The sequence below is a fragment of the Coptis chinensis genome, chromosome 8 (assembly GCF_015680905.1).
Source record: "Coptis chinensis isolate HL-2020 chromosome 8, ASM1568090v1, whole genome shotgun sequence".
Lineage (NCBI taxonomy): Eukaryota > Viridiplantae > Streptophyta > Magnoliopsida > Ranunculales > Ranunculaceae > Coptis > Coptis chinensis.
Window position 1 is genome coordinate 85,139,671 of NC_141463.1, and position 27,524 is coordinate 85,167,194.

The following is a 27,524-nucleotide window of genomic DNA, read 5'->3' on the forward strand; positions in this document are numbered from 1 at the left end:
GTCTATCTCTAACTTCAATGTATGTGTTCAAAGTGAAATAGAGGACAAAATTGAGATGGAAGATCATTATCTCTTTCGTCATGTAAGATCACGAAGCATTACTCACTTTGATACAAGCATACAATGAGGTCTTAAGAAAAGTGGCATGTACATCTTCCCACCATGTAAAACCATGTGCATCAGTCCATTGAACTCTTGCTTGAGCACATGCAACCATGCAAGTTGTATATATTTGAGTAACGTAGATTTAAGATGTGAACAATAAAAAGAATTAGTATCTTAATTTCAATTTTAGTTAGATAGATTCAATGCCTATGAGCAATCAAAATGATGTTTATCCTATTTAATTCCACTTTCTGTTGCATATATACTAACTCTCTATGAATTAGAAACTTAGCGTAAAGTTTGTTTTCTGAATTTCTTCAGGTGCACATTTGCGTTTGCTGAGATCTTTTAATTATCCTTTCATTCATATGAGTGGTGTAGTTGCGTTAGTCATCCCTGATTGTATTACTCTTGCGGTCTCTTGCCAATCCGTTGGAGGTGTATCACAAAATAGAAAGCATTCACGGTGGTGCTGCCCTTGAGCACTAAATAAAGTACGTTAGGACAAACAAAAGTATGTAAATGTTAGAACGATAACATGTTTTAAAACATATATGATTGCCTAATTGATTTGGTAATGAATCTTCAATGGTACAACTTAGATAGCACACACTATATTTGCTCCAGTGTTGGCGTTTTGTAAAGAGTTTTATTAGGAATTTCTAATACTTGTTAATATATATGATATTTCAGGTTCAAGAACTGGGGTGGTAAAGACCCTCATAGGACTGCTGAGGATGTCAAATATGCAGTTGCGCGCTTCTTTCAATGTGGTGGCACATTCCAAAATTACTACATGGTTTGTACAAAAGCAATGAATTATAATCAACTGTACCAACCTTATTTGATAATTTTTATAAAATGTTTGTTCTTATTTTTAAAATACAATCTTTTTGGTATGTTAGTATCATGGTGGAACAAACTTTGACTGAACTACAGGTGGTCCATTATATCGCTACATCTTATGACTATGATGCACCTCTTGATGAATATGGTAATTAAGGAACCTCCAAACATCTTTTTTTTTTTTTTTTTTTTTTTTTGTAAGGTCCTTAGTTGCATAAAAAACATGTATGAAATTTTATAGGTAATTTGAATCAACCGAAATGGGGACATCTAAAGGAGCTCCATCTTCTACTTAAATCAATGGAGAAGGTTCTCGCCTATGGTGAACTATCAACCCAAATCTTCAATAGCAATGTGAGTTTTTGTTCTATTACATATACTAATTTTCGTAAACATGGATACTACTATTCTAGTATTGAAATTTATTTAACTTGCATCAATTTTTTTCTTTATTTAGGTGACAACATATTATGATAAAAAAAAATTGAAACTTCTAGTTGCTTCATTAGCAATGCCAATGAAACAAGTAATGCTACTATCACTCTCAATGACACTTTATATAAAGTTCTTGCTTGGTCTGTCAGTATTATTCCCGATTGCAATAAAGTAGCCTACAATACAGCTAAAATGAGATCCTTCTTTTGTCTTTGTTTTTTAGTTTTACATCATAATGTTGTTTATTGGTTTGATAAATTATAATAAATTATAAGTATTGCATCAATATACTAAACCGTGATTCATGTTATTATTTCCAGGTTAATAATGAAGGTGTGGAATAAGAAGGAATTTGGTAATGTTGCTTTGGAGATCATAAATGTTAAAAAACAACTAGAGAAACTTATGTTAGGAGAGATGGATAAACTTAAGTACAAGAGAATACAAGTTTTAAAGGATAAGTTAGCAAATTCATATTGTAGAAGAGACCAAGTATTGCTTACTCATATTTCTTTTTGATAAACACAACAAATTCATAACTTAAGACCAATTTTCAGCTCCACTCCCACCATATGTACACCATGCATTTTTGACAGTTAAAGCAGACTGGACAATGCACTTTCTTCCTACATAACCAAAAAATGGTATAAGAAATGCGGTAGAAATGTATTATAAATGTATATATTAGAAACATAACACGTACCTAGATTTTTTGGGAATATGTTCGCAATTTTTGTAACTTCATTTTATGTGACATCCTTTGCATATTAGAGGATATTCGTCTACTTCATCGATCTAAATATCGTGCCCCGGTTTTAACTTCATCTACACCACTCATGATAATGATTGACCTAATACCTCCACAATGTGGATCCCTTACTCTCGCGAGGTTCACTCCTAATACAACCCTTTCAATTAATTTGTTTATCTCTATGTTAGGAAAAAATTCAACATCTTCAATATACTTACTTCCTGAACCCATCACTTTATGATATACAATTTCCTCAACCTTAACATTCCCCAAAGTCACAAAAAAAAAACTTGTACTCAGAAGCTTCATGCCATATCAAAAGTATGGAACATGTAACTACCAAAAATTTGATTTTCCCTAACAGTCGAGATAGAGCTTCCTTGATACTCATCTATCGTTGCTACCTAGTAACGCTTTAAGACTGCAAGTACTACTAAATGATCATCACATTTTATAATTGCAACTCTTTGACATTCATTTTTTTGTCGAGGGAATAGTATCACATCATAGATGTCGGTAATAAAAACTGATGCATTGTTATCCTCGATAGTTTTTTTAAGTTTCCTTGATATACTTTAGTCGTCAGAGTTAGTAATTGTTCCAAATTGTTATGGAAACTACCGCAAATATTCTATTATCATATTGTTTTCTCTCAATTTCTTTTAATTGAAATTAAAACCTTTTTCATTATTATTATTATTATTATTGTTTTTCGAATAGAAAAAACATAATTATAATAATTTTGAAAATGGGACAAGATTTAAGATGACAAACATTATTATTGAGACTACAAATACAACATTAGACTCTTTTAAATATATTCAACCAAATTAACACTACAACAACTTTATGATATGACAACACTTTTTTAACATTACAAAAAACATATATATTTTTTAAATAAGATCCAAACACCCGTTAGACTAGAAAGAAAAGTTATTTGACGCCATTTTCACATTTAACGTTAACGTGTGCGAACTTAACCCCTTACATATGAGAGCATGTGATCAAGCACTTGCTTGACTCTCTTATATAAATATAAGGACATGTGTGGGTCAAAGAGTGTAATTTTAGATAGCTGAGAATAATGGGCAAATTAGTCTTTATGCTGTAAAAGTTGTTGGTCCGAGTAGAACGAACAGTAACAAACCATTTCCTTTTTCTCGCCAGTAGCTTATGCCAATTAAGAGAAATGGGATTTGTCTAATCAACCATCACTCCACCTTCAATTAAGAGATGAATTGAAGATTGAATAGAGAAGAAATACGCTACTGTGACAAATACATGCATATGCATATTTTTGGACAAGTATACATGATTCTTATTTTGTTTTGGCCGTTTCATATCTCATGTATAAAGTTACAAAGTTTTAGTAAATGACTATATACTGGAAGATGTTTTAGAAAAACAAGTTGAAGGTAGAGAATAGCTAAAGAAGAAGATAGTTGTGGAAAAACCTGGTAATCAATGAGGCTGATCTACTTTTTTTCCCCCTAACTACATGTACAAGTTAAAGTAAGATGAAAAGGCAAATTCTATGATATTTTCAGATTATCATTTACCAATAGTATCTTATATTCCAATATGTGTAAACATGGTTTCTCAGTAGAGGCGAAGTTTCAACATTAACATACAAGCTGGAAGCAGTATTTTACAATATGCAAATTAAAATGAGACCTTTAAGCACTTGTACCAAGTGCTGATCAATTATTGTTTTGAGAGTACCTTTACAATAGGGGACCATAAAAAGGGAAAAAACATGCTCTTTTTGCTACAATTCTTACCATCCATTTGCTATATATGTGCTTTAGAATTACATTCATCAGATTCATACAATCCACAGGTGATAACGACTCTATCCGTTTGTTAGTAGTTGTGCATGTATATTTTTTTTCATTAATCATGGAAATCCAGTTTTATCACGGCCTATTGAACTATTCAAACAGGTAAGCTTCTTATGCCATGGATATGTTTTAGATTAATTGAGATTCTCATACCCATACTAGACTAAATTATCTGATTGTGTTTATTTTTTTTTGCGTGTGTTTAATATAAGCTGGAAGCCTTATATCCTGATGTATATGAAAATTCCTTCCACGAATATGGAAACCAATTCTGCAAGGGTGTAAGTAGAATTCCTCTCTCTTTTTGAATTACTATCAATATATACTAATCAATTGTTTACTTTGTAGAAGGTAATTCTTTTGGTCTTGTTATAATGAATTTTTCCATGGTATATTTGGGGAATACCAAGGTGCAAGTAACCATGAAGAGATGCATAATTTAATGAAAGCAACAGTAATGATCCGTAGGCTTAAGAAGGATGTTCTTTCCTACCTTCCTGTAAAGTGCAGACAACAGATAGTACTATTGACTACTTCTGCTATATTTTGGTTGGTTTGCTATGTGTTTGAGCCTTGTTGTCTAATCATTAAAGGATGTGAGTTAAATTGGAAAAAACATTTAGTTTGTATGTATATAATTTGTTTTCCTGTAAAATTATATGTATTCTTTCCTCATGTACAATTTAGTTCAATTTTTCTCTCTTTGAGATGGAACAAAGCAACTATAGCCATTAGGGCCCTATAGACAAGCCAATAGGTCAATTGGTTGGTTGGTCTCTCAGATATGCCATTTGTTAACTATTGATAAAGTGTAAAACAATAGTTTTACCTACTCTTAACTATTTATATTACGAATAAGTAAAACTAAAGCTAGTTACTGTTATGAGCAAAGTTATCTACTATCGGTTATCGTGAAATATGTGGAGTAGAAATTCATTCCACTCCTAGTTGTTTAGGCGTAAGTTTTCAAGGTTTAAACGATTCTAACAAAACGTAATAAGAGTAATGGAATTTAATTATACTGATATGGTGATTGTAATTATGATAATTAGATTATACTAACGGTAATTTAATACTAATATGTGAATATGGATAAGGGATGAAGGGGATTTGATTTCACTTAAATAAATTCATAATATGCTAGTGTAGATTATTGCAATCCTAACCAAATAAGATTAAGTAATTGATTCCTAATTATTCATGGCAGTCTCTGCCAACTAACAATTAGCATGTAAGAAAGTTCAACCCATTCTCATGGCGAATCAACTAACCTACTAGAGTGAAACTCTTAAATGCAATAATTCTAACTAACACATTAAATCTTCATCAAACCCCTCTAATGGAGGTTTAGCTAGAAGTCAGTAGACTATCATTAATATATAAATAAAAAGAAGACATAATGAAAAACAATAACTTGGATTTTATTAATCTAATGGAATAATGAAGAACAAACAACTAACTTTAAAACTAATGAAAAACTATATGAATTAAAACCTAGATAGTCTAAACTAAATAATAACTAAGTACTTCAAAGTTATACCTTAGTCCTTTATATATAAGAGAGGGCTAGGTTTACAATTTCGTGCATGGGCTTTGGAGCCATGTTTTGGGGTATGAAATCAAGCCCAAAACCTAATTATTTAAGTTCAAAAAGGGTTTTTATGCTGAAAATTACTACAATAGTCTTTTTGTCCAATTCTGCTCCTTTGATTGGGTTAAGACGTGGACCATTAGAAAGCTCTTTTCAACCCGATCGTTTTGACATATAATAGGCCTAATTCCGAGGTCTGAGTCTAAAGATACGACCTGCAGAAGTTCTATTGACTTTTCTGCTGTATTTTTGCCCGCGTTGACTTTGATTTTTTAGTTTTGATCAGGCTTTAAAAAGACCTTTTCTCCTTGAATTTTGGCCTTTAATCATAGAACTTCTTAGAAACCAACCCTTGCTCCTTTATCTCGCAAAAGTGACATATTTCTTCACATATTTGACTCAATAACTGAAATACACAAAAACACGTAAACATTACTAACTCTTATTTATTATACACATAATTGGTCTAAATGTAATATTATTAAGGGGTTAAAACTACAGTTTTGGGCTTTTATCAACTATACTAAAACAATTTTTCATTGATAACTATAAATAGATAGCATGCTGCATACATACATGAACTGCATACATATTTGAATCTATTACCCAACACTTGGAAAGTGAAAAACTTATAAAGTTATAAACCAATTTGCATATGCTACTTAGATCTAATCACTTATCGTTTACACTTTTGTGCATGCTATTTCCAAACAAATGTGGAGGAAATGAAGTAGGTTTTTGACAGGTTCAATGCATGGTTGGTAAAATATTTAAGGAAAAATACTACCACATATAGTGTTGAGGCCATTAGAGAAGCAAATTTTGGAAATGGAAGTGACTAAAGCATTCGATGCAGATGGAGATGGTTTTATTGACTTCAAAAAGTTGAAAATTTTGCATGAGAAAGGATACGGGACTTTTCACAACATTTGATTTTGATATAAGGACAATATGTAATCATACTATAATTTTGGTTTATTGAAGTCAATAAATTATGTTCAACAACGATTGTCTTGGTGCAAAATCACCAATCTCTTACTTTTCTAACTTGGTGTCTTTAGATGGATTAATGCTCAAATTAAAATATTGTTGCCATTAATATATATTATGTTCAAAAGATACAACAGAATAATGACGGTTCAAAGACTTTAAAGTAATGGTGCGTAGCAGAGAGTTCACATACTAGTCAAGAATTCAAGATGTAGTAAGTAGTAACAACTTGTAAGTTATCGTGGGATTTCAACCAGTCCACACGGCCGTAGGCCATAGCCATTTATATTTTTTCCCGGGTCAGATTGGATTTGCCGGTTTAAATTGATATAATATAAGCTAGGTCCAGTTCATCTATTAATGTCTTGATTGTTAGTTACTCGCCTATATGAATTTTGCGTGTTGGGCTTTTTTACTTTTTGTCACGCCCCGAGACCCAACACACATCCCGAGGACGAGGAGTGAATCTCGAGGCCGACACCATCCCAATTCTAACGAAATTTCAGCAGAGTTTCCTTTGTTCTATCGACGTTCGTATACAAAAAACACTGTCATAACCTGGAAATCATATACTACAACCTTCCAACAACCATATCTATATAAAACCAACCTTATACACAACAGTATATACATCCACCAAATGTTTAAGTGTAACTGCTACTCAAATACATCAAGTATTACATCAAAATGAGCGAAGCTCTCTCTATACAACCAAAAGATACTATACTCCCTCTATACAACAAAATGAGCTAAAATTCAACCTATACGACAAAATAACTTGACTTTGCCCCTCGTCAAGCATAAAGGAAACCATCCAAATCCCCATAACTATCATCCTCGGTGGTAGGGAAAGTCTCCTCCGCAACTGGATCGGCTGAAATGTTAATGTAGGATGAGCAAAACAACTATGCCCAGTAGAAACGCACATAACCAATAAATAGTCTACTTATAGAAAACATTTAAAATATGCAGGGTTTCCATAATAATATCTAAATATCGTGACTATATAATACATCACTAACTAGTAGAAATCATTTCGACATGCTTCGTTAATATTCAAAATATAGTTTTCACAATCATCATACAACTATTGTGGCCGCTACATCCTATTAGAATGGTGAGGGAATGCGGTATTACTTCGGCCCGATCCCGGGCATATTTCGGTTCAGTACTTTTCAGTGTGAACCATGCACCGTTGTTTTCCTGATTTTACCGGCACGAAGCTGAAATATCGTTATTGTGTTCGTACACACACAAAATCCCCAAAGCTTTTAGGGCTCAGGTGGGCCCTGTGACCACGACCCCCATACGGGCTGTCACCTAACTTACGGTGGTCAACCGTTCGGACGATCCGCAGCTTTCGGGATCGACACACATCCAAGAGTGGACTAAACTCTCACTCCTCGCGTCTAAACCTCATCGAGGTAACATGTAACCTCACACAAGCTAAGCACCATCTGGTGACATTGCATTACAAGCATGGTTATCTAGAAAAGTAGGAAGGGAATTCCCGGACTACATCCGTGATGCATCCCTTTAAAATGACCCATCACCTCGAAGGTGTACACCACGGTTGGAATCCTAGAAGCTGAACCGGCCGTCTCGAAAATCGACAATAGTTCCTTCTTTATAGGAATTCACAATTCATTTTCTAAATTATTGATAATCGTATATATATATTATATATTATATATAATATATATATATATATATATATACGAATATATATATATATATATATTATTTCCAAATACTATAGATACATATTTAGTTTTTTTCTTTTAAAACTGTTGGTTCTGTATGTGTGAGTTCCTGGATTTCCAACAATCGAGTAATGCAACCTATGACTCTCTTATGGGCCAGTCATAGTAAATGATAACCGATGATTCCCAAACGGCGAATCATCGTAAATAACAACGAACCATCCGTGGAACAATCCAGAACCTCACACATAGTTACAAACAACTGGGTAATCCTTACCTGCATTACAAAATTCATCTCTCTGTCTCCTTACTGAGACAAGAGACGATAACCCCCCAAACCAGTTTTACTCTTTTAACAAAGAAAATAATCCCCGCTACCCAGATTTCGCAAAACTATTTCACATGAAAGCTATCCATATACTTAATTTATATCGAGGTAAACTATCATGCAAAACATGAATATCATATATATACATACATGGTTGATACGCAAACTATATTTTCCAATTTAAAACAATCAAATCATGCATGAAAATAAGCATGCTATATATTGGTATGTAAGTTCCTACCTTAGCAAACTCCGTTCTCCTCAAGCCCACTTAACCGAATCGAGCCCGCTTAACCGAATCCACTCTTATTTAACTCTTATAACAGCATATACACGTAGGTTATTAGAATTTATCGAACGAACGCGAAATTCTTATCTAACGTCGAGAAGAATCTCGACGCTAAGAATTCAGTTTAAGGTAATTGTTCCTTTAACTACAGTTAACAAAGCTATAGGCCATTTCTAGCACTGTACCTCTGACAGGTCTCCGCAGGCTATTTCCAGCCACTGCAGGCCCTCACATCAACGCCAATCATATCACTTCCATTAACAAGTGAGATTTTTCCCAACTCCAACAACAACCAAGTTCCACACCTTTCCATTCACATTAAATCTAGTAATAAAATAGGTGTGCGTTCATTCTCATTCAACCCATAATCAACATAATCTTAAACAAGGTATAGAACCATCTTGACTTCTCAAAAATGGAGTGAATGTATATATGATTCTTACCAAGTCAGTAAGATTAGCTCCTTAGCTATCTGCTCCACCAATTTCGCTAAGCTGTCTCTCCTCCAACAGCTACTGTCGAATTTAAAAACCTCCAATTCAATTAGTTTTCATCAATATATCCAATTCCATCTAAATCGAGTTTAAACTATCTAATTGAGAATAAAACTAACTCACCTTTCACTTTGGTATGACGGAAATTATGGGAAATTCGAATCTCCCGTTGTCGCGAGAAGAAAACCCGATAGCCACTCCAGCACGTCCACAATTTCTAAACTTCACACTTTACTTTAGTGTTTACAAGAGATGGGTGCGAAAACTGAAGGTTTTAATCGCTTGAAATTGGGCGAATTGGTTTTCTCTCTCCTAGGTTTTCAGTAGTGGGTGAAATGAAGAAGAAGAAGAACTTGGGTGCGATAGTTTGGTTTTTTTTTTTTACTTGTTTAAGTTATTAAGGCCCAAGCCCAATATGCCCAAATTAGGCTTAAAGTATAATTAGACTTCTAATCACTAACTAATTTGACTTAGCGTCGTGATTATTTTTTGGCCCATCCAGCTTAATTTAATCTCCTACATTCTATTCCACCGCAGGCTATAACGATAACCCACTCATGCGTGTAAGCTGTTAACTTGTGCCAGCTTCGAACGCAGAAAAGCCGTTAACCGATATTTTTGTCAAATTTTCGTATGTGAGTTGCTTACTTAACGTGGCTTATGAGTCGGAGTTAAGTTTCATTAATTTATGCCGACCGACCAATTATATAAATGTCCATTGGTTTGCTATACAATTTATGAAAATACCCTTAATGAGAATTTGAGTCTTTACACTTTTTTACATGTATGCAAACTGTGCTGTGCATCAGTTTTTTTTCAAATATTTAAACATGTCGCTCTAACATATTTAAAAAATAATATAAAAACATTAGAAGGGGTTAATTATAATTTCAGTGTGACGTGAATGATGTTTTCTAAATTATTTTAAATAACATGAAAGCTAATTATAATTTCAATGAGATGACGGAGTTTTTTTTATAAATTACTTAAAACAAAAGAGCTTATTAAAATAATTGAGAAAGGTATTTATAAATTGTAAAACATGAGATATTAGAAATAGCCTATTTAATTGAGAAATGTGGTTCCTAATTGAGTGTAGATAACTAGAGATATAGTATAGAGATAGATCTAAAGACTAATTCTCTATCTAATCAACCAACAGATTATCCAGCAATTGCGGCGAGGAGTTCATTAGTTATTAAATATTTAAATCAGTGTACTAATAGGACAGCTTCAATCACAGACATTTGTAGTGGACTTTTCTATGTAGACCCAGTGTGATTTGACACTAATTAAAAGGTCCCTAATGATATTATTATAATGAATTGACCATGTAACTCCCCTTCCCCCCATGAAGCCAGAAGACTGGAGGTCGCTACTGAATTACAGATTAGCTTCTTGGAACTTGGAAGTTCGAATCATATCAAGGCGTTCATTCCTTCGAGGCTTCAAGGGTAACCTGGAATCTAAAGCATTATGAATTTGTGGCTCATGTACCTTGGAAGGAAAGCTTGTTGTCAGTGGAAGTGGTGTTAACACAGTTGGAAAAGTTTGTAGCATAAGGCTGCATTGACTTTAAAGACACTTCTCTGTTACTGCAAAAGAATAATGCCCATACGGTGGCTCATCATTCTCAAATGATGCTTTCTCTAATAACTGTTTCGTGACTTTCAGGGCGGCTATAGCAAGAATAGATATATTCTACCATGTGAAATGTTGTCGTTCACAAGTTTCACAGCTAACGCCACCGACTTTGATTGTCATAATCAGTATTAAGTCACAAAATTCTTTCCATTTTCTGATGTTGGCCGGTGTATAACCATGCAACACTGTAACTACCTACCATAACAAACTTTTCGTTCTTTTGCTGTAAATGTAATCCCATTTTATAAATTTAATTTGTTCTTCGAATAGACAAGCTGATCTATTTTATGTTTTAGTTATATATTTTCATTTTATTCGTTTATTTTCTCTAAAGTTATTTAAGCTTCGGGTCCAAAGACAAAAGCTGATGCCCAAGCAATGCCACAGTATCCTCAATGATGTATCCACTGAACCACAATGGAACTTGAACCCACATCTTTTTTTGTCTTCCCAGTTCCCACAACGTCTCTTCATGTCCTTCTAGTGGTCCTCTGGCTGCCCTTCTCTACCTCAGTGCTCTAGCTAGGTACGATTGAGGATGTACCATAACCTGCAACATCACAATGGATATGGAGTTTTTGTTTTCTCGGGTACAACAACCATACAAGAAAAAGAATAAGTACCACATGGATATATAAAGGAAAAAAAACGGATTACCAAATATAACTCAAGTTGTGACATTTGAATAACAGACGACTGATATCATTTCCATACGAGGATAACGGTATTTCTGTAATTTAAACCTAAACCATACCAGATTAGAACAATCTAACGGGAAAATAAAAGCGGCAGACCGGCAGTCGCAATATGTATAATTGAGAATGAAAATGATACTGTCAAAGTCTCTAAAGAGTTGCACCGTACAGTTCCAAAATTAGTAAAATGTGCCAATAAATATATATATATATTATTGGCAATAAAGTGAGATAAATAATTTTTTGATCATGTCGAGATTTAAGTTTCTAGTCAAGTGAGCACAAACGTTTTGGGGCGAAGAGTGAAATATGTAGTTAAAATGTGATTTGGTTGGTTTCTGTCTATGTGTCTATCATTATTTTTCTTTTTTCTTTTTATGTCTTTTTCATTTTTTTTCTCCCTCTCCGCTTACGCTCCTACTGCTATGAATATACTAATATCATCACCTAAATACTCGTTCTTTCAATAATCACTTCACAAAAAAGAACTTGAAAAATGCATATCATTCTAAGTATCTAACTGCTGAAAAATGTATAAAATGGTCGAAGAAAATAACGACTTACACCGTACAACTCTATAAAAGAGGTCGCTTGTAGACAACTCTATTATAAAAAAGACTTTTCATTTCAAAGTGAGGGGCAATAACGTAATCTAAAACTTATATGTAGATGACTGTTTTTAACTTCACTGCCACCCACCCAACTCACTCACTCACACACACTCTCTCTCTTTGAAAAAAAAAAAAAACATTTCGTTTACACTTGAAGCTCCATCCACTTTTTGGCAAAAAGAGAGAAACCCCAAGCTCACTCACCACAATCTATTTACAAAAGTTATATTCTTTGAAAGATTTTAATAAGGTACATCTATGTTTCCAGCTTGTTTTTTGATCTACATTATGTTGTTTTTTACAAATCAAACAATGCATGTTAGATTTGTTACATGTTTGGTTACTTTTCTAGATTGTTTTGTTAATATTTGAGCTTTTTTCTCCACTTGGGTGTTGGTTAAATGTTGTTTTCAAATTAAACAATGCGTGTAAATATTGGTTTTTTTTTTTATGATAGATTTTTGAGCTGAATTGTTTAGATTTAATATGATGCTTACTTGAAAGTTGTAAGGGGAAAAAAAAACAAAATTTGATATGTGTTATGTGTTTTTTTGCAATTTTTTAATCCATATTTTTATTTGAAAAGATTTGTTTATTGTCCAAAGTTTTGAGTGGCATTTCTGTACTATACTGAATTTTCTCGTGCGGGATATTGTCTGTTCCACCTAATGATTTGTTTTTTGAGAACTTGCATATTTCTAGTAACATATGTTCTTTAATAGTTGCTATCTTGTGAAACTTTGTCTTGATGTAGTTCCCTTCATTACATTTCTAGTTCTATTATTTGACATATAAAATCGAGATTACAGTATGGTGATATCGGTGCAGATTTGACCTTGTTCAGCTATGACTGTTTTACGGATGTGTGGAAGTAACATCTAAGTGAGCCACTTACTGCAGGAATCGTGTGAAAACGACTAGTTATCGGGTTCATGTGCGTCTGAGTCGTAGAAATTAAGATGGAGGGGGGATTATCTGCTGATGTGCTGTTGGAGTATGCTTCATTTCGGATTTTGCCAACTCAAAATAGGTATGGAACTTGAAATCACCCAGATTAGATTATTCCATGAGTTATATTTATGTTATTTGCACTGGTAAAATGAATTTTGTTGAAACAGAGGAAGAACAATGTTGAAATTCGATATGATTACAACAAAGAAACAAAAATTGAATGAGAAATAAATTTTTATTGAATAAGAAATTATACCTGGATCCTGCATAAGGTGCTTTGTACAGAGGAGGTAATATTTTCAGCTTAAAATTTAGATTTATTGAAGCTGGCGAACATCTGACTGGACAATCTGAACTGGTGACCTCCAGAACGCAAGGTTTCATTTGACTATACTGTCTCAGTTTTTACTATAATAAGAGTCAAATCACATTGGGTACCTCTGCATAAAAAAATCCATTACAATTGTTTTTGATTGTATTGGTCCTTAGTGTAAAGATTTGATAAAGAGAGAATTCCTCGGGAAGATTTGACTTTACCTTAAGCTCATCACCTGCTGGGATTTTTATGTTATCACGAAAGGAATAGTTCCTTATCGTTCTTGGTTGGATACTATTTGTTTAGTGACCCTTACCAATCACAGAAATACCATAAAACAGTTCCCCCTACTAGTTATGAATGGATTCCACATATTAAGACATCACAGTAAAAAGAACAGAATTATTTGAGTTCCCCAACGGAAGTTTTGGGTCTGTGTCCACCCTATGTTCAAATGAGTGACATACTAAAAATCACATATTCATAAAAAAATAATAGGCAAAGCATGGTGTCAGAGCTCAAACACGATGCATTTGCCATACTTTTTCATGTCTTCGTACTGATTACTGATGTTATCTTCTCAGTTATCTTTAGGAGGTTTGGATGCTACTCTTTCGATTGCTTCTGACTTTTACTTTTTTATATATCTTCAGGTTTGAAGCATCTGTATGTTACAACAACAAAGTAGAGAAATTGGCCTCTGGTCTTCTGGAACAGCTTGTGTTACAATTGCCCCAAGTGAAAGGTTTTCACCCTAAGGAATTGGGTGACTGTTTCAAACTCCAACTACCTGAAAATCTGAAGGGATCGACCTGGTTCAGCAAATCCACTCTGTTGAGGTTTTCTTCCCACGAAAGCATGGACCTTTTTTTATTTCTCAGATGTTTCGCTCCTCTTATATAGACAATAACGATTTAGTTTTACTAATATTATCATATTCTTATCAAAAAAATTATCATATTCTTTCGATGCAGTTTTTTGCACATTGTTGGTGTGCCTGAATTATTGAAAAAAGCCAATGCAATTGGAGATGAGATTTCTCAGTTAGAAGAAGCCAGGAAGTTTCATCTTGCTTTATATACCCAGGTATGATCTAGTGTTCTTCTTTGAGAATTTAACCTTTGTAAACCAGGTTTGTTTTTTAGCTGCAACATAAATCTTCTCTTTTCTCAGGGTCATCAGGTTGAAGCTCAAAGCAAAGAAGCAGGTATGGAACATGAATTATAACCTTTCAAAGCTTTATGAAAATGAAGTACTAAATAACCTAAGTTAAATGTTGACAAGGACACGTGTGTCACAAAGTGTCTGACATGGCGAAATATTACAAATCGAGGTATATTACTTACAATATGTGTCCGTTTGTGTCCGACACGGACACGTGGATACGCATCTGCCACGGATTATTTTTGAAATATAGTGTGTCCATGTAACATAAATATAAATCAAATTTGTGATTGTACAGTGAGATAAGCCACAATATTTGCCTTCTCTTCATCATTTAAGCTTTTTTGCATGTAAATTAATTGTCAATATTTGCATGCTGAAGGTGTTTTCTTCATCACTTACTATCTTCGGGGGGAAATGCTGCACAGCATCACAGCATGTTCTAGTAATACCTTGGCATGGGGCAGGTTCCACATTTTACATGCTAAGGGCTTTACTGGATATGCTACATCCACATGATGAATCCTGTCCGCTTCATTTGTCTCTACCAACAGTTATCTAAATGATTAACTGTTAATGGTTTTAGTTGGGCACGGCCACACATGCATAACCAGCAAAGATACTCCAAAGAATACAAGTGCTTGAAAAAACCATCCCACAAAATTAATTTGGTAGTTTCTACCACACCATCATTTCTAGAAACAGTTTGCCTATAATTTAACTATCCCTATATTGAGCGCTTATGGTGTTAGATATAGAATTCTTTCTTCTTACATTATGTTAGCCGAAGATAATTATTCAGGAAAATGATCACTGGCAGTCCATCAAATATGTGGCACACCTTTCCTGAAGCCTGAGAACTTGAAAACTATGTCACTTATGAAATTTGTGCCAATGGCAAGCACACATCTCATTTTGTTTTTATGCACTCTAATTTGTGTGTTTTTCAGTTATCACTTTTAAGTATAATAAAGAAAATCACTTGTAAAATGTATGCCAATTGGGCAATTGTCTGTTCGTACCTACTTTCTGCTAGCACATATATAAGTGGACACTCTTGGCAGAAACTAATAGTTTCTTTTGTTCCTTTCCAACAGATGGCCACAACTCAAAAGACCTAGAGGTAACCACAAAAGTAATTGCTTTCTCTGTACCTCTTTTATATTTTTGATCTTTGTAATTTGTTATGTAGTAGTTTTGTGGCTTATTACATACTGGCAACTAACAATGAGCTCATTTTTTGGTCTGAACTCCAGATCACGTCAGCTGATGCTACAAAGTATGCTCCAACAACCTTGTTTATATTCTATGGGCAACACTTCTATTTTTTATTTTTATTTCCTTCTACTTATGTTCTAACTACGCAATACTTCCAGAAATGAGCTGCTAAGAGCAATGGACTTCAGACTTGCAGCGTTAAGAGATGAGTTGGTTGGTGCTTTTAACCAGGTGTCAGATGGTGCATTCTCCTATAATCAGATCACCAATTTGGTCTCATTTTCTCAGTTCTTTGGAGCAGTAGATTTAAGGTATCTTTTTTAGGACATAGAATTTTCAGTCCGTTTCTGTTATTATCTTTCCAGAAAAAAAATAATCAATGCACTCACACATACATTCATTTTAAGATCATTTTATTACCTTAGCTATTGGGGACTGTAAACGCTAAGACGATTTTTTGCCATTTGACATCTATTTTCTCAGGAATTCTCTGTCCAAGTATTTAGAGCTAAGCCATAAGAACCAGGATGCTTATCCCCAGAACGTAGAAATGAAGTTTTCACAAGATTTAGGGAATGAAAATCTGAAACTGAATGAAGGGACAGCTCAGGCGTGTTTGCCTGTAGTCAAACCTATAAGTTATGGTGCCTCCCCAGCCAAGGCTGCACAAGCTGAGCGCCAGAGTTCCACTGAAAGTGAGAATTCTTGCAACTCAAGTTCTGAAGATCAACCATATATAGAAAGAAGCCGCTCCCTGATAAGATCAGCATCCCCTAGACGATCAGCTTCTCCAATGCGGAGGATTCAAATTGGTAAATCTGGATCTCGCAGGGCTACTGCACTAACCATTAAGAGCCTAAGCTTTATTCCTGCCAGGGAAAGGATATCTTCCAACGAAGATCCTGCTGAATGCAGCAGTGATGAAGGATCTGCTCGGCCATTCAAGAAACCTTTAAGCAATGCAAGCAGCATGAGTGTTAAAGATGCAATCAGTCTTTTTGAGAAGAAGCAGAGCGATCAACGTCCCGATCTACAGAAAAAGAGGTTTCCAGCTGATAACTCTGTTAGTACGAATAAATCTGTCTTGAGAAGATGGAGTGCAGGTATGGGGGATTCGTCCACCCAATGCCCACCAGAGAGTTCTAGTGAAAATGCTCGTGAGATGAGTAATAACGATATAGTGGGTGGAGAAATTCAGAATACACCAGTGAAGGTGAAGCAGGATTGTGATTCGACCGGTGAAAGTACAAATGTTGCAAAAACTGCTGATGAAAGTGCATCACTAACAGCAGGGGAAGAAAAGACATCATATTCAATGGGCAATCTGAGCGATAGTGGTTCAGCCCAAGCAGTTGATACTACGAACAGAGTAACGGTCTCTGCAGACTGGACTCGGCAGAAGGAAGATGAACTGAACCTTATGATGATGAAAATGATGGAGAGTAAGCCTGTAAGGAATCGTAGCACGGCAACTGGAGTTAGTAAAAGCCAAGAGCTTCATAGTGGGCAGAGGGGTGGTTTTTATGATCACTACAAGAAGAAGAGAGATGAGAAACTCCGAATAGAAAATTCTGGGAAGCGAGTAGAGAAGGAAGAAAAATTCAAAACATTGCAGGGCATCCTTGACCAAAGAAAGGTCGAGGTGGCTTCCAAGAAAGTGGGTATTGCAGGAAAGCAAGATTCTATTGGCAGGCCAAAGAAACCTCAGAAAAATCCATCTCCACCTTTGCAACCTAAAAAAGAATCTTCAAGAAATTCATCTCCACTTATGCAACCCAAAAAGGATATCTCCAGACCAGCTGCTCCAAAGAAGAGTTCACCCAAAGCATCTCCTCTACCTGCAACTCGCAAGTCATGGCCATCGGCACCATCCCCCAAAATTTCTTCTATCACCCCAAATAAAATATCTAGTGTAGTCTCCTCTTCTGGCACTACACCAACTCGTCGGAAGTCTAAGCCCACACCATCTCCAATTCAGTCAAACCCAAAGGTGGAAAGATCCCAGCTGAAGCATAAGGGTGACAAAGGAACCACAACTGAGACTAAGCTGGTCTTGAAAGGCGTGGAAGGGAAGAAGCAGCGGGCAGTCGGAAGAAGCGGTGACGTTTCAGAAGCAAAAGCTCTGCATGCTTCTGGGGACAGTTCTGGTGCCATTCTAGCTAAACCGAGTTTCTACAACAAGGTCACTAAAAAGGGTTCTGTGGTGCCTTTGGAGACAAAGCCGTTTCTACGTAAGAAATCGGGAAATGTCCCTGGTGCTATCCCAGTCAAGACAAAAGTTTCTCAGATTGATGAATCTTTAAACTGCGAGAATCTGATCCAACCTGAAGAGGCTGTTACTGAAACTTCCAAGCCAGCGAGTGAGAAACAAGAGGGGGATTCGGTCTTACCAAGAGATAATGTTACTAATTTAGAAGCAGAAGATCCAGTAATTAGCAACCAGGAGAATGAACACATAGAGAATGATGATCAATTTGTTTCTGAAAGTGATAATAGCTTCAAAAAGACAGTGGAGTTTCCTGTAGAGATTCAACCTGAAATCGAATTGTCCATCTCTCCTACTGCGTGGGTGGAAATAGAAGAGCATGAAGAACTGCCTGTTTCTAATGACAGCCGCTCTCATAATGCAAGTCCAATAAATGTTGAACCTGTAGCATTGTCAAGCCCACGTGTTCGACATTCATTGTCGCAAATGCTGCAGGAAGATAGTGGTGAACCTGAGATTATTGAGTGGGGAAATGCTGAAAATCCTCCAGCTATGGTATATCAGAAGGATGTAGCGAAGGGATTAAAGAGGCTTCTAAAATTCGCTAGAAAGAGCAAGGGAGAGGCTAATGCAACTGGTTGGTCCAGCCCATCAGTCTTCTCTGATGGGGAAGAGGATGCCGAAGAATCTAAAGCTAGTAGTAAGAGGCACGCAGATGCTATATTGAGAAAGTCTTCTCATCAAGCAAAAGGCTTTGGTCATCTGAAGGCTTCGCTCGGGGCCAGCTATGATGGTGGAAATTCAAGCAAGAATACAGACTCCACAGCTGTTCATGATCTCCATTCAGGTAATTTTTGGTCCTGTATAGGATAAAAGATCTTGTGACTAGCTTGGGTTCCATGTGCAATTAACTGAAACTTACATTCACAGAGCTTCCTAATTCCCAACTTGAGTTTAATTATAGTATTGCACTACTAGTATGATATGTTTTGTTCACTGAAAAAGAAAAATAGATGTCACATAATCAACTTACCGTCCGAGCACATTTCATTCTAATACTTGATTCTTGATTGGAGCAGGCCAAACAAATACGAGAAAGTTTTCAATTCAGGGTTCTGAGAAATTACCAGAGGGACACATCTCCAATGCAGCCTCCTCAACTAAAGGTTAATTTTCTCTTGTTCCAACATCCCATACTCCAAATCCTGAAAATTTCTTACTAACGGCCGTCGTCATATTCTTTACACTTTCAGCAACTAGATCATTCTTCTCTCTTTCAACATTTAGAAGCAGCAAATCACAGGAGACAAAGCTTCGTTGATGCAGGAAAGCTTTGAAGGCGATGTGCATTTATTCTCCTCCCCGGCGATGTTTGTTTTGAAGCTAATTGTGCTTTTATACTTTTTCCTATTTTATTGTTTTTTTAGTAATTTTGTCTAATCATCCCCGGCGATGTTTGTTTTGAAGCTAATTGTGCTTTTATACTTTTTCCTATTTTATTGTTTTTTTAGTAATTTTGTCTAATCATTTACGGTAATGGTTATGTTTGTTGTGTCAGAGAGTTCTTGTAAATGTAATGTGATCAGAAGAAAGATAGTTCTGTGTCAAACATTTAGAACGTTGTATGTAACTGTGATACTAGAACTGACATACACTTTCTTTACATAGTCTGTTTACTAAATGCATGGCATTTTTGGTTGAATGGACATCGAATCAACTGGTCTTTTTTATTCACTGAGATACAAAGCAACTGCACAGTTTCTTTCCCCAATTTCAAATGATTTAAACTTTACCGAGGAGGAATTATGTACAGAGTGGCTACGTTATGACCCGCCATAAAACAAAAACAAAGGGATTCTGATGCGTGGAAATGAGAATTTCTTATGTCCACTTATCAATGTCTATTCCAGCTGAGTTGGTTTTGCTCTCCATGGTTTGAGGATCTGGAAAGAGCAAAGTAGACTTGCATCCACGCTCATTAGTGCACCAGCATTGTTGAATTCTCCACAATAGTTGGGAGCAGAGAATATTGTAACCAACTGCCTATCTGCGAAGAACTCGTATCCGTCTTCGACTACCTGCTCAACATTTTCAATAGAAGAAGTTATACTGGAGTGGTAACAACCGAGTTAAATGGTGTCGAAGCAGACATATCACTGATTTCAGTTATCAAACAGGTAATTTCTTGCAGGGGATGAGGAGTCCAAAATACTAGTCACGGAAACTGTATGCAATACAGGGATGAGCAAGTATTATACCTGGTGAGCACGGCATATGAGATCAAGATCGTGTTTCTTCAAAAACTCGGCAACTTTATCAGGGCCAAAAGTAAATGAAACACCTCTATCATTCTCACCCCATCCTTTAATGTCTCTATCAGGATCTGCCCAAAGTAAATCACATAATAGACCTTGATCAGGTACATCAACTGGTCTCTCAATAGCTCTAATTTGATTCAGACTATCCATCTCAGGTGAAAGTCCACCATGCATGCATAGTATTTTATCATCTATGACAGCCGCAACTGGCAGACAATTGAAGCAGTCGGTGAAGATTTTCCACAGACGAACACTGAAACGACGCTTGCATTCGTCGTAGAATCCATAGATTCTGTTTATTGAGGCACATTCATGGTTCCCTCTGAGGAGGAAAAAATTGTCTGGGAATTTGATCTTGTAGCAAAGGAGAAGGCATATGGTTTCTATACTTTGTTTCCCTCTATCTACATAATCTCCAAGGAACAAGTAGTTTGCATCTGGTGGGAATCCCCCGTATTCAAATAGTCTTAGTAGGTCTGAGAACTGTCCATGTATATCGCCTGGTCAAATGCAATGGGCAAGTTGTTAGTGACTTAAATTATGATGTTGCATTGCAAAGTCTTGTCGACTCGATTATTTTACTGTTAAAAAAATTTTAATTTAAAAAAAATTAATGAATAAGTTACAAATCATGCTAATATATGCTTTCATTTTGGTTTTCGCAAAACTCCACACATTCTTTCTCTAGGACCACTATGATCCCTAGTTTCTCAGGGGTCTCCAAATGTAATTCACATGTAGTAGTCTCCCAAACTTTTTTGTATAGACACAATAATCCAAAGACAACCAAACTCCTCCTTGATTGTAATAGATGTGCAAAAATACAGAGTACTTCTATGCACATACATGAACAGATATTACAAATAATCTCAATTTAACATCATTTATTTTGAACTTCTGACTCAAAGATTCCTCTATCAATTTTCAACTGTTTAATTTCATACCGCTCGACTAAAAAGCCAATCTGCGCTGTAGAGAGGGTCGACATTGGTCAAACGATAAGATTGCTCATGTGACCAGCCACATCTCATGCGTGCTAAGGTCGAGGACAATTGACCCTCCCCCTAGACCCTGCACTGGCTATGATTGTATCGACGTTAATCATCTCCATAACAATTTTTTTCATTATCTAATGCACAACCTATGATTAAAATCATCAAGATGATTAGGATGGACAAAATAATTCAAGTGCCATGAAAAAGGAAATGAAGAACATGACAATATATAGGACATACCACAGACATTAATGGGTGCTTCTAGCTCCAAAAGATTAGGTTGACGTAGGAAGATCTCTTTAGAAACAATACAAAGTTGACGGATCTCAGCTTCTTGAAGCTGAATTCTTTTACCTTTGGTTTTCCTACCTTCTAATAACCTCTCGATCAAGTTATCCAATGCACTTCCATCCATATTATGCCTATGATCTATGTTTCTTTTTTTCTTGTCACAAAATCCCACCTCCACAATAACAATATCTCTGAAAAATCCTAAGTGGGCACTGAAGAAAAAAACGAACAAGATTAATCAAGCAAGAAAGTTGGACAATGGAGAAATGGAGAAAAATCTTGTTGTTTTGGCGGAATGATAGTTTGTTTGTGTGTATGTATGCGATGGATATGTTTAGAGTCTTCCTAGGCCTTTCATTTCATCCGTAATATTCGTGTTTACCAAGTTTTGAACGCATGTACTCCCAAAACTTGCGGTTTGGACTTTTAGACTATTCTGAGATGAGTTTGAAGAGAATTTAAGATTGACAAAAATGACTCAAACCCATCATCATCTTGTCTACTTTGTGGGAACGGTCGAACGGAAGAGAATAATTCAATTTTTCTAAGACATGTGGCACATTTCTTAACCTTTTTTCTTTTTTCTTTTTTTATAGAAAAAATAGGAAGACACTTCCAAAGCTATGAAAAAAGCTCCATACATTTTAAAATCTTAGTGGACACCCATGCTAGTTTCTACAACCATAACAATGCAAATTTTTCTTCCCAAGTTTTATTTTTGGATATTTTTCCCCATGAACTTTCGGAAAGTGTAGATATTTTATCCTTGCGTGGGCAAATTGCAACTTTAGACTCCCGAGTCCCGACGAGCTGCGGGTTTGTGGCTATGGTTTCAGTTGTTTTCCAATGCCATTTTGCACAATTCTATAGAGGCCACGTACCTTAACAATTTGCATCAGTACGTTATTGGCAAGTGGCAACTCTAACGTCTAATCATCTTTGAAGGTGATTACGACATTGTGGCGCTAAAAATTAGAAACCTCGAGTAAATTCTCCGTGCCATTTTAGCCAGCCTCAAGTGTAAAGTGCTCTATTTGGCAGATGCAGGCGTGCAGCTGGCAGCATACTCAGTTAACGATCCCATGCACGCCTAAGGCTGCCCAAGGGGCCAAGAAGAGAGTTCGTTGCTGTTGTCCTCCTACTAATGGAACCACCAAGCTTGCTTTCCTATCAAGGCATTCTACTAAGGTCACCCCCAGTCCATCTTCGTGCCCTGTTCTTGATAGTCCCCATTGTTCCCCTGTGAAGGGGTCTGATCAGAACTTCTAGTTTTTGCAACACAAGTGGTTGTTCTCATCCAAAACTATTGCAAATTGCAATGACTATATGCTGACTCCCAAAAGCCACCCTGACTAACTAGCATCTCCAATGTACTTCGGGAGTTGGCTTTTGGGGAGTTTATTATACAATAGGGTAAACATAAGATGGATGTGTAAAGGAGATCCAAAAGCATGTTTCTAAAATTTCCGATAAATTCCTGTTAACCTACAACAGCTTAGAGTGGGATTATAAATTCCTTGTAGCACATGCCCAACACCCAGGTCCTTTTATCAAAGAAACTGTCATCACAATACATCCATCTACAAAATTATATTCCAATACTCAATTTCAACAAAATTTTAACGTCAACTTGTAATTTCTGACATGGCAGACTCAATGTCACAATAATTATTTCAATATTCATTAAATCCTCAAACTGCACGTGCAGTAGCAAATCAGGGTTAACAACACCTAATTATCAACAACCTCTATTAAGGTTGTCTCATAGTCATCTGGAGCAACAAATCCATGGAGATTCATCACAGTCGCTGCAACGTTGGCGAGACCACCAGTTGGGACGTCGTTCCTGAATCTGACACCAGAAGCCAAACCAGGGCCTCCAATTGCAACAGGAACCTGTTTAAGAAAAGGAAAAAAATTACCAATATAAGTAACTTCAAATTTTTGTTGGGGAACATTACAAAACTTATGATTGGTATTTGCATAACCACATTACTACCACTACAACTTCTAAAGAAGTGTAAAACACTATTCACTTACAGGTTGAAGAGTGTGTGAAGTGAGGATTTGAATGTTGCCTTCTTTATCTAGAAGAGGAGTGCCTTTTTTGTTTCTCTTCACCATATCCTCGGCATTTCCGTGATCAGCAGTGACAACATAAATTCCACCAACCTGTTCTATTGCATCAAGAATCATCTGCATGATACAGAACAGGAAAAAAACCAATTGTTAGTTTGAGCTTAGAAGAACCATAGAACAAGAAAAATGAAATTAGAACTAGTCAAGTCTTGAAAACTGGGAAATGTCTTGTTTTCAGGCCCAAATGGTTACCTTGACAGCTTGATCAGCAGCCTTACAAGCAACGACTGTTGCTTCAATATCACCAGTATGTCCCACCATGTCACTGTTCGGTAGGTTCACACGAATCTGTCGTGCATGGGAAAAAGTAAGTTAGAGACTGAAGGGGATCCAACAAATGTATTGCCAAAATTGATTGCAGGAATAACAAATTAACATTGTGATGTTACCTGGTCAAACTTGCGACTAAGAATAGCATCCCTGGCTTTCTCAGCAATCTCTAGTGCCTTCATCTTTGGCTTGACATTAAATGTAATTCCACTATCACTTGGAACTTCCACATATTCTTCCAGTTCTTGGTTGAAATATCCAGAACGGTTCCCATTCCAGAAGAAAGTGACATGGCCGAATTTGACAGTTTCACTGTTGAACAGAAGAAATTAAATATGAGTCTAAATGCTGTACAAGTCAACAGATGGCCAGATGGGATGTAAATGCTGCACAAAATGGATGGGTCAAGGACAGCACCCCAGGAGACAATTGGGTCATATTAATGTGCTCAACAGGATAAAGAAAATAGTTCTATAGCTGATTATATACCATAAAGTATCATCTCTCTCACACTTTATCCTCAATCCCCCATCAAATCATATATAGCCTAAAAGCTATGGTGAGACATGAAGTTCCTAGATCAAGGAAGTCTTTGGATTAAATGGTAGGCAACCAAAATATAACTTTAGGTCATTTCCTTAACAAGCTGTACATATAAGTAGCCAAAATATAGTACATGTTCGAAAAGTTAACGAGTAAAAACACAAGGAAAGTCTCTAGCTAAGACAGTAAATGAGTTTCTTTAAACTCCAATGAAGCCTCTAGGCACTTAAAACCAAGGAAACAAACTCCACAAGGCTAGATAAGTAATATGATGATTTCAGAATTTTTTCTCCACAACTCTATCAAGTACTTCAAGTATCAAGTTATCATTATTCAGTATGTTTAAAATAAAATTTGTCTTCCTGATTGATTAATACAGATAATTCCACGACAAGCTGAAGTTCTACTAAAAATATAAATAATTTAAATGAAGATATGAAAAAGATGGCACGCCACTTCACCTGCATGCAAAAGTACGAACTCCATTGTGCACTAGATATTCACCAGATGTTCTCTCAATTAAAGGAGGAGAAACAAGGTACTTCTTTGGAAGCAACAATTCACCATCATACTGGAGCATTCCAGCATAGCGAATCTTTGGGACACGAACACGATCAAATTTATCGAAGTCTTCATACTCCAGAGCCTTTGCAAGCATTGTCATGCGATCTGCTCGAAAGTTGATTGTCACAACAGCATCACCATCCACTATAGGACCCACTGGTTTTCCACTGTCATCAACTATAACAAATGGGGGTAAGTACTGATCGCTGGTGTTTGGAATCTCCCTGAGCTTCTTCACAGCTTCCAAGGCGCTCTTAAACTTATATGGTGCTTCACCAAGAACTTGAGCATCCCACCCACGTTTCACTACACCCCAGTCATTCTACAAGATATAATCAGGCAAAATCTTTAACTCTATAACTTGATATATATGATGATATGTTTCACTAATCTAGTCTACGTTTGTACCCTGATAATCAGTCTACATTTGTACCCTGATAATCATCCAAAATTCAAAATAATGTAGCATTCCAAAACAGTATAACACATGTTGAGCCACATATAGGAGATGTACATCATGGGACCAACGAAATGCTGGTCACCACTCACTGGATGTAGCCATGTAGTGTGCCACATTTCACATGGAAACTTAGAATTCCAATTTTCATTTATTTGATAACAAACTCCAATATGGATAAATCATCATCAGATACCTCATAACGATCCATGGTGACATACATACGACCTCCACCAGATGCAATTTGAGCATCAACGCCTTTCGCCCGTAACTCTGCAAGGTCCTTCTCAAGAGTCTCCACAAACCCTACACTTGAACCATCGAGAACATCACGCCCATCCGTGAGCGCATGGATACGGATTCTTTTGGCACCCCTCTCACTAGCTCCTTTAATAAGCAACTGCAGAGACAAAAATAGAAATAATAATTTAAGGACAATTGCCATTGGCACAATTGACAAACCAATATTTTGTTTTTGTTTTTAATTTATTATTCATTTAAAAACGAAACAAAATTGACTTCAAGAAAATCGAACATACCTGCAATTGATCGAGCCTGGAGTGAACACCTCCATCACTCAATAACCCTATGAGGTGCAAAGTTCCAGTAGAAAAGCACTCTTTAATGTAGTTAAAACCTTCTCCATCATAGATGCTTCCCGTGGCAAGCGCAAGGTCTACAAGCTTGGCACTGTATTGATCATATATAGGTATCACCATATTTAATCAGACCATAGTCACCGTATTTTTTCATCAAAAGTTGTAATTCATCCCTAATCAGATCACTAATCAAGTATGCGTTGACAAAAATAATCTTACCCCTGAGCGTAAATCCTTCCGGCACCAAGTGCATTATGACCTACTTCACTGTTACCCATATCATCCTCAGTTGGAAGCCCAACAGCTTTACCATGTGCCCTAACCAATCTCCATTTTTCTGGTGCACCCTTTAGTATAGACAAAATGCAAAACTCAATAACAGAAAATACAATTACTCAAATCAGTAGTAAAAATCTACTAAATCAGACAAATCATCTACCAGCTTTAGGGAATCCATGGTAGGAGTTTCAGCAACATGAATACAATTATATTTATCAGGATTAGCTTCACCCCAACCATCAAGAACAATCAATGCAATATGTTTTCCCTTTGGCAACTTTGGGTGATCCGCCAATTTCCATGAAAACTCAGAACTTCCCATTCTCTCTCTCAACAATTCTGAAAAAAACAAACAGAGCCCACGTATTAGAATCAATAAAGTTACAATCTTAGATGTTTAGAATAGAGTTCTGAGATCTTTTCTTACCGAGTTACGAACGATTTTTGGAGTGAGTCAGATCGGTTGTTAGAAGTCGTGAAAGAGTTGGTTATGAGGATGGTTGGGTGTATTTAACTATTTTATAATAGATTTTTTTTCCACTGTTCACTAGATATTTTAAATTAGGGTAAGACTGTTTTATTCTATAATAAGCGTGGTTAGTGATGTTAAATAAGTACATTCTAGATTTTTATTTTTATTTTTCTTCTTTTCCAAGTCAAAAAAATAAAAATAGTTACTATTGTTCTTGAAGAATCCATGGGTTTTAGATTTGTTACCTATTATTTTTAAGTCACCCAATATAGGTGTAAATAAAAAAAATAAAAATCAACTAGGATTCTTACATTTTTGCATAAAAATAAATAAAGCTAAAGTAATACTGAATGTATAAAGTATAGTTATTGTGGTAAATAAGAGCATTTGAGTTCATGTCACAGGAATCATTATTT

At 35.9% G+C, this 27,524-nt stretch overlaps 3 protein-coding genes and 1 long non-coding RNA gene across 7 annotated transcripts; 1 reads left to right on the forward strand and 3 right to left on the reverse strand.

Annotated features, from left to right (window-relative positions):
- Positions 1–7,113: 7,113 nt before the first annotated feature.
- On the reverse strand, positions 7,114–9,705 carry LOC147483754 (uncharacterized). The gene is made up of 3 exons (XR_015206992.1): positions 9,500–9,705; positions 9,326–9,397; positions 7,114–7,436 (listed from the first exon to the last, which is right to left on the reverse strand). It is a non-coding gene; the product is annotated as an uncharacterized LOC147483754 (long non-coding RNA).
- A 2,707-nt stretch (positions 9,706–12,412) lies between these two features.
- Positions 12,413–19,883, forward strand: LOC147483755 (uncharacterized). Of its 4 annotated transcripts, none has more exons than XM_086575688.1 (11): positions 12,413–12,576; positions 13,155–13,356; positions 14,247–14,432; positions 14,568–14,679; positions 14,767–14,800; positions 15,855–15,892; positions 16,014–16,036; positions 16,134–16,286; positions 16,459–19,028; positions 19,261–19,347; positions 19,435–19,883. In XM_086575688.1, the coding sequence occupies exons 2-11, from the start codon at positions 13,286–13,288 to the stop codon at positions 19,500–19,502; spliced, it is 3,342 nt and encodes a 1,113-aa protein (XP_086431814.1). In that variant the 5' UTR covers positions 12,413–12,576; positions 13,155–13,285; the 3' UTR covers positions 19,503–19,883. The 4 variants fall into 4 exon arrangements, with proteins under 4 accessions (XP_086431814.1, XP_086431817.1, XP_086431816.1 ...); XM_086575691.1 differs by having other exon boundaries at positions 12,430–12,576; positions 13,227–13,356; positions 15,855–15,880; XM_086575690.1 differs by having other exon boundaries at positions 12,431–12,576; positions 15,855–15,880.
- A 6-nt stretch (positions 19,884–19,889) lies between these two features.
- Positions 19,890–22,200, reverse strand: LOC147483756 (serine/threonine-protein phosphatase PP1 isozyme 2-like). Its single transcript, XM_086575693.1, has 3 exons — positions 21,735–22,200; positions 20,440–20,999; positions 19,890–20,259 (listed from the first exon to the last, which is right to left on the reverse strand). The coding sequence occupies exons 1-3, from the start codon at positions 21,907–21,909 to the stop codon at positions 20,083–20,085; spliced, it is 912 nt and encodes a 303-aa protein (XP_086431819.1). The 5' UTR covers positions 21,910–22,200; the 3' UTR covers positions 19,890–20,082.
- A 1,166-nt stretch (positions 22,201–23,366) lies between these two features.
- On the reverse strand, positions 23,367–27,193 carry LOC147483757 (2,3-bisphosphoglycerate-independent phosphoglycerate mutase). Its single transcript, XM_086575692.1, has 10 exons — positions 27,064–27,193; positions 26,797–26,975; positions 26,577–26,704; positions 26,298–26,448; positions 25,955–26,158; positions 25,199–25,623; positions 24,314–24,506; positions 24,117–24,212; positions 23,826–23,981; positions 23,367–23,681 (listed from the first exon to the last, which is right to left on the reverse strand). Exons 2-10 carry the CDS (start codon positions 26,956–26,958, stop codon positions 23,517–23,519), a joined length of 1,680 nt encoding a protein of 559 aa, XP_086431818.1. The 5' UTR covers positions 26,959–26,975; positions 27,064–27,193; the 3' UTR covers positions 23,367–23,516.
- Positions 27,194–27,524: the final 331 nt, after the last annotated feature.